The 8,208-nt window shown below is 36.7% G+C and overlaps 1 protein-coding gene across 1 annotated transcript; it reads left to right on the top strand.

Annotated features, from left to right (window-relative positions):
* Window positions 1-1,198: 1,198 nt before the first annotated feature.
* LOC311046484 (beta-1,3-galactosyl-O-glycosyl-glycoprotein beta-1,6-N-acetylglucosaminyltransferase-like) lies at window positions 1,199-5,752 on the top strand (the record flags this gene model as incomplete). Its single annotated transcript, XM_084058829.1, has 4 exons — window positions 1,199-1,582; window positions 1,731-1,824; window positions 4,531-4,935; window positions 5,267-5,752. The coding sequence occupies exons 1-4, from the start codon at window positions 1,281-1,283 to the stop codon at window positions 5,750-5,752; spliced, it is 1,287 nt and encodes a 428-aa protein (XP_083914955.1). The 5' UTR covers window positions 1,199-1,280.
* Window positions 5,753-8,208: the final 2,456 nt, after the last annotated feature.

The raw sequence follows: 8,208 nt of genomic DNA, 5'->3' as shown, positions 1-8,208 counted from the left end.
CCACTCCACAGGTCACTGATCTGATCAAACACATTGCATTATGTTTCACTGTTACATTATAAACATAAAACATTTGAGTAAATACGGATGGAGGAGTGCAGGTAGGTATAGTACTCAAATGGTAGCTATTAATTGGAGTCTAGTTAAATTAATTTTGTATGCACACACCATCCAAGTGGTGGCCAAGGCTAATATGTATACAATGATGACCTTCACACCCACATTTCTCAGAAACGCTGACAAAGGTCTCCGGCTTTTTCCTTCTGCTTATCTAAGGTTTTATTTCCTTATTTGTAAGTGCATGATGACTTGATTTGCTATTTGGATTTGAGCACTACAGTACATATGGCAGGGTGGAGAGCAACTGGTTTGGCAAGAGAGTTTTAAATGTAAAGCTCCTACAGTATGTGTGCACATGCCTGTTTCTTTGCTCACCGCTAGATGGTCTTGGAAGTTTACAGTAAGTAGCCAATATTTGAATATTCACACAGTTTGATGTATTTGAAATTAATCATTGAATGGCAATGCTATCGGTAGCAAGGATGAATATATTTATTGCTTATTTTACCTAACTTTCAGGACAAATAACTCATGACATAGTGACAATAAAGAGACCAGCTAGCTGGATTTGTGGACCTTAAGAGGAAACATCCTCCTCACTATATATGGCAGATATGAGAAAACAGAGAGAACATATATGGATTGTTATTTTATTGATTTTGATGGACTAACTTGATTGTGACTCACTGAACAGTGTAAATCTGAGGTCTTACATATTGATTGTTGCACGTGGAATTCTTTCCATAAATGGCATATATTAGAAAGCTATGTTCTTTTTGGCGTCTCTGCTGGATAATTTTCACTGCTACTTTTAATGCATAATATCTCAGAGATGGCCTCGGATCATATCTACAAACTCAGTTACAGCTGGTTGGAATACACAGATGCTGATGGGAGCCGACAAATGGGAGCAGACAAATTATAAATTATTATCGACAAAATAACTTCCCCACCCCCCACGAAGGTCATAACAAAAAACAAACAACATATTGTTTCTCCACCGTTCCACCACAGATATAAAAAATCCCCTCCCAAAACCTGACCAACAAGTTGCACGACCAAAACGTGGGTTGGTCCTTTACATAATTCAAATGTATGTGCATATCTAAGGCAAGCACTGCCTTGAATTAGTTGAATCTTGTTTCCAACAACTGCAGGTTACAGTTCTGAGGTTCTGAGGTCTTACATATTGATTGTTGCAAGTGGAATTCTTTCCATAAATGGCACATATTACAAAGCCACGTTCTTCTTGGCGTCTCTGCTGGATAATTTTCACAGTCATCGCGGTGATAGTATGGCTGCTTTTAATGCATAATATCTCAGAGATCCACAAACGCAGTTACAGCTGGTTGGAATACACAGCTGCTGATGGGAGCCCTGAATATGACTGTGAATGCTCCGCAATCCTGGAAGGAGACACTGAGACACTGGAGAAGGCTAAGCTATTGGTAATCACTAAAGACTTCAAGAGTAGTGTCCAGATTCCTGATGAGTATTATATTAATGGTACCAAGGACTGCAGGTATCGTTTTTTTATATATTTCAATATCTGATTACTATTACAACATTGAAATGTAACGGCATTCATGCATTTTTAATTATACCATACTAAGTACCATGTAACTCCCATATTTCACACCAATGACTAGGTAATAATTTATTAATTGCAGGATGTTCAAGTTTAGCAGGAAATATTTGACGTTCCCTCTAAGCCAGGAAGAGGAAGACTTCCCCCTGGCCTTTTCTATGGTTGTCCATCATAAGGTATAGTCTTTGATTTCCAAACACATTGTAAAAAAAAATTATATGTATATATATCTATATATATATATATATATATATATATATATATATATATCTATCTATATATATATATATATATATATATATATATATATATATATATATATATACATATATATATATATATATATATGTATATATATATATATATATTAGGGGTGGGACGATATGGGTACCTCACGATACGATATATATCACGATATTAGGCCCACGATAACAATATATATCACGACAAGATTCGATATATTGCGATATCACGATATTCGTTATATATTGCAAGAAATTTCACCAACGATATATCACGATAGTCCTTGTATTCAATTCATAAACACATAAAATAGCACCAAACAGTTAAAAATCATCATTACACAAATACAGAGTTGGAAAAACAACGTATCACAAACTACACAAATATATATATATATATATATATATATATATATATATATATATATATATATATATATATATATATATATATATATATATATATATATATATATATATATATATATTTTTTTTTAATATTGATTTAAAAAATAATAATATTGATTATTTATCGCGGGATAAAGTATCGATATATCGCGATATGTCGATATATCGTCCCACCCCTAATATATATATATATATATATATATATATATATATATATATATATATATATATATATATATATATATATATATATATATATATATATATATATATATATATATATATATATATATATATATATTATTATATATATATATTATATTTATTATATATATATATATATATATATATATATATATATATATATATATATATATATATATATATATATATATATATAATATTGAAAGCTGTATTTATTTTAGCTGTATAAGCTCTAAGCTGTATCTATATTGGAAATGCCATGGGGAAGTACTAACCCAGCGAAAGACACAGGAGCACAGGGACCTTATTTTAAAATATGTATTCAACAAACACGATTATAGTTTTGCTTCTACTTCATCTTCAGAGTCAAAAGAATTTATAATTTATGCCAAAACTCACACAAATCGGTACACATTATCCCTGGAGTCATGTGATCAAGATGTACAGTGTCAAGGCAGGTAAACACTGAAGGATATTTGGTCCGATTATGCTGTCGGCGACCTTTTTTGGCGCTCGACGATAAAAGCCTCCCGATCTGACGCAGATCGGCCTTTGATCGGCGAGATAATGCTCGCTGTGTGTGAAAGGCTCTGCGAGACGATCTGGCCGTGATCATCCGCTCTGGGAAGGCTTTCCGACCGTTTTCAAATAACTACCTGGTTTGATATTCAGCTGTGTCCCAGACTGAAAATCATACAATGTGAAAGGGTCTGAGATAAGTCTGCGAGCAGATCAGCGCCACAGCCAATGAGAGAACATTACAGCAGCCACCGTGGCTAGAGGATCAATGGACCTGACCAAACAGGAACAAACAGACCCTCCCCCGCAATATTACCGTCCACTCCTGTTTTAGTTAAACATTATAACACTGAATGAGAGAGAGAGAGAGAGAGAGAGAGAGCGTGAGCAGCCTGTGTGTGTGTGTGTGTGTGTGTGTGTGTGTGTGTGTGTGTGTGTGTGTGTGTGTGTGTGTGTGTGTGTGTGTGTGTGTGTGTGTGTGTGTGTGTGTGTGTGTGTGCGCGTGCGCAGCGTGTCTGTCACTGTCTAGCCTCGGGAACCCGTGCCTGTTTTTTTTTGTTGTTGCCAGCTTTTGCGAGAGAAATAAGCAACCAGATCTATGAAAACAAGCCCAACAAAAGTGTCTATAGGGCAGGCCACATGAACTTTAACCCTATTATATACAAATACATTGCATATTTTAAAATAGACGATCTACAAGCTCACAACGCATATAGCAGCTATTTCAAAAGAAAAATATTGCAAAAATGAGAAAATTGAGGAATATTTTCCAAATCCACACAAATCTTGTATGAGGGTCTATGGCACAACATATTTTCAGAAGGGGGGAGGTCTGCAGACAAATATTAATTTGGGGATCCTTGCCATGAAAATGTTTGAGAACAACTGGTTCAAACAACATTAGGAAACAAGGCCAAGCAACTACACTTTCAAGCAATTTTACAGAAAAAACAAGCCCAAAGTCGCTAATAAAAAGCAAACATGGCAACACTGCTTCCGAGAGAAAAGAGAGAGAGAGAAAGAGAGAGAGCGAGACAGAGAGATAGATGCGCATATTTTCTATCATGGGAGACGTCTGTTAAATTGAATTGGAATAAAAACAAATGTAGCTATGTATTGGGTCTGACTATGGACAGCATCCTAGTGAACTAGTGTGTAATCCCTGGTCGGGATCAATCTATAGGGTGAAAACCACAACGATATATGACAGCCAATTTCAAGAAATAAACTCCTGCAATGTGTAATGCTTAACGATCAGATGAATCGCCGACCACTTTAAAAGTCCTACAGTGTGTACCTGCCCTTAGTCAGATTTGTCATATTCCATTCTGATTGGCTATGACTGACTTCCAAATGTGCGGGCCCTGGGTAGACAACCCGGCCTGGCGGAGATTATATTATATTGCTATCCTTTAAATTCAGTTGAAATGACAGTCACAGTATTTACAAGTTGTGAATATTAGTAACCAATACGATTGAATTAAATTCCCCTTATTTCATATACTGTAGGTGCAGAACTTTGAGCGCCTGTTGCGAGCCATCTACGCCCCTCAGAATGTTTACTGCATCCATGTGGACAAGAAGGCAGAGGCTTCATTCCTTGCTGCTGTCTCGGGTATCTCTTCTTGTTTCGATAATGTCTTCATGGTCAGCCAGCCTGTGAGCGTGGTCTACGCTGGCTGGTCACGTGTACAGGCCGATCTCAACTGCATGGCCGATCTCTACAATGTTAGCACAACCTGGAAGTATTTTATCAACCTTTGTGGTCAGGACTTCCCCCTGAAAACCAACCTAGAAATTGTGAGAAGCCTGCGGGCATTGAAGGGTAGAAACAGCTTGGAGTCGGAGAAAATGCCCGATGGGAAGAAGTATAGGTTCCAGATCAAATATCAAATAGTGGATGGAGAGCTCAAGGTAATCATTGGTGTCACGTGTGCATGTTTGTCTTGTTTATTTTCTTGTTAGTTTTTTTCAAGTTTTGTTCCATGTTTGTGTTTTTGCCACCGGATTCGGATGATATCAATGCATTGAATGGAACATTAATGTTCCATTCAATGCATTGATAGCATCCGAATCAGGTGTTTTTTGCTAGGTTGATGACGTCTGATATTATTGTTGACCTTGGTTCTTTGCATTTCAGTCTCTTTTGGATGAGAAATTTGCAGCAAAGTTGTTATCCATTGCTATAAATGGAACATTTTCTATTTGGAAAATAGTCATTCATTTATTCCCTCATTTATCTCAGGCAACGGGGCAGGCTAAGGACGCACCACCCTTCAATCTTCCCATCTTCTCAGGAAATGCTTACATCGTGGTTAGCCGGGGCTATGTGCACAGCGTGCTGGAGGACAACCGTGTACAGGAGCTGATGAAATGGTCTGAAGACGCCTACAGTCCTGATGAGTTTCTCTGGGCCACCATTCAGCGCATCCCTAATGTTCCTGGCTCAGTCTGGCCACACGCCAAGTACGACATGAGCGATATCAATGCAATTGCACGGCTAGTGAAGTGGCTGGGGCATGAGGGGTCACAGGGTCAACTGGAGGCTGTGTACACAATATGTCAAGGCACACATGTTAGGGGAATATGCGTGTATGGTGCTGGTGATCTGAAGTGGATGATAGAGCAGCACCACCTTTTTGCCAATAAGTTTGATGTAGACATAGATGTCATTGCTATCCGATGTCTGGAGAAGTACCTCAGAAACAAGGCACTGGCAGAAGAACATTAATTGTATTCAGAAGGTTCAAATCTAGAGACACAGAATCCTGATGTTCTCGGTAATGGACAAACCGATAATAACAAGACCAGGAGACCTGTTTCTGCCAGACCCAGAATAAGTACTTTATAAGATCAGAGCACTACGTCACGGCTAAGCCGGACTTCACATGACGTGTCAGCCTGTGTCCCTTTTCAGAGGTCCCTTCTATGCCCATGTATGGACGAAAGGGGGACAGAAAACTGACATGCCCATGTATGGACGAAAGAGGGACAAAGCCTCATGTAGGCCGACCCTCTGGGTCTGGCAAAAAGTAAAGACACTCTGGTTATCTTCAGGTAGGACTTCCTCACAGAGATCTTCTTTTAAACGTCAATTCTTCTTTGATCCTGATGAAGAGCAGTAGTGTCGAAACATTGGCCATGTTCGCTGATTCAATATTAAAAGAGGTAACACTTGCTCATAAGGTACCCGTAATTAACGCTTAATTTATGATTACTTAATACATTATTTAAGCGTTAATTAAGCATTAATTCATCATGAATGCCTTGTAATTCATCATTAATTAACAGCATTAGTTAATCCTTGGTTAAGCAAAGTTACTTAATACATGATTTAAGCGTTAATTTAGCGTTAATTAAGCATTAATTAAGCATTAATTTATCATGAATTCCTTGTAATTCATCATTAATTAACATTATTAGTTAATCTTTAGTTAAGCAAAGTTACTTAATACATGAATTACAAGGAATTAATGCTTAATTAACGCTTAAATAATGTATTAAGTAATCATAAATGAAGCGTTAATTACGGGTACCTTATGAGCAAGTGTTACCTTAAAAGAAGATCTGTGCTCCAGTGTGTTTCTCTGGGTTGGTCCTTTTTTTAAAACACTATTTGTATTTTCCATGTGCAACAGACAATAATCGACAAATTAACTTCCCCACCCTATGCACTCTCAAATAGGCCTACATCTAATCTGAGATGGTTTACTTTACATGGTATTGTACTGTATCTGATATTATAGATTTTCTTTGAGCTGTTGGAAATAACTAGGCTGCACTTGGTTGGTAAAGTCCAGATGACAAAAATATGAGGTTTGTGGAATTTATAGTCATGCAGTGTTATATTATATTATATTTGTTATATTAGTGTCTATCTGTCCTCTGAAACAATGGGTTTATAGTTTGTGAGAACTTCACTTCTCCCTTAAGCTTGCACAAATGTATTTATTTGTGTGTACAAAGCACTTTGTAATTGTTTTTTAAAGTGCTTTATAAAGTTAGTTTAAACTAAAGATGATGGCCAATGTTGATGATACATGAGAAAAGAACATTAATAATGTATCATATCGATATCATATGCCCAACATCATATTGTGAAATTAGTGTATCACCCTCCCCATCATCCCCGTCCGATGTTTTGCTTTCCACATCGATTAGAACATTACTGTAGTCAGTCTTGCTAAATGCACAGTGTAGTATCTGTAGTAGTGGTAGCAGAATGGATAGTGTTCTCAACTTAGATATGGGAAACGCATTGAATCCTGGTCAGATTGAAGAGCCTATTATTTAATAATAAATATGGCTATTTCACAAACACAAATAACTAAGACACTGTGTAAATTACAAAAGCCAAATTACAATTTACAATTTTGGCATTTAGCAGACGTGATTTACAGTAAGCAAGATAAACTCAGTAATCTAGGATCATAGATAAACCAATAACCTATATCATCAGTCTAAACATTATAATAATATAAAAAAAAAATACATTATGTACATTGAAACTACACACTTAGGATGCTAGGTCAACAATGACCTGGCATCTGTGTAAATAAAATGCTATCTAATTTACATTTTAACGTTTGCATAAGACTGCATGGTCGTCAAGGTTAGAACATTTAAAACACAACTATTATATTTTAATGAATTTGTATTGGGCGTTATCTGAGTAGATAGAAAGGTGTTTTATCATCTCCTGGAATAGAGAGAGAGAGAGAGAGAGAGAGAGAGAGAGAGAGAGAGAGAGAGAGAACCTCTGAAAGTCTTATTAAAGAAATGTAACTTAACGTGTTGTATGGCACGTAATTGACATTCACGTGGCCGTTGCATGTGCATTTTGCACACATGTTTGCGTCATGTACTTTCTGTACTATTAAATCATAAACCGGTTTCTGCACATACTACCACATAGGGATGTATGAAGCACTCCTTAAATGATCTGGAATGCACCCTTCGAACATTACAGGTCGAGTTATTTGCATATTGAAACGGATTTGAAATGTCAAACATGTCAAGCCTCTAACGTAGTTCATCATGCAACACGTGTGTATTTAAGTTCATGTAAATATATATTAAGTTCTAAACAAAAACGGGTTTCACTCCCACCTTATGTTGCATCTCTTTTTCCCCTAGACGGGGACGTAACAATATAATATCTATTCCAAGTGTTATTAGCCTTTGGTC

This window comes from Gymnoscopelus microlampas (assembly GCF_963454915.1).
Source record: "Gymnoscopelus microlampas genome assembly, chromosome: 5".
NCBI lineage: Eukaryota > Metazoa > Chordata > Actinopteri > Myctophiformes > Myctophidae > Gymnoscopelus > Gymnoscopelus microlampas.
The sequence above is the reverse complement of the archived record's forward strand: the minus strand, read 5'-3'. Positions and strand labels throughout refer to the sequence as shown.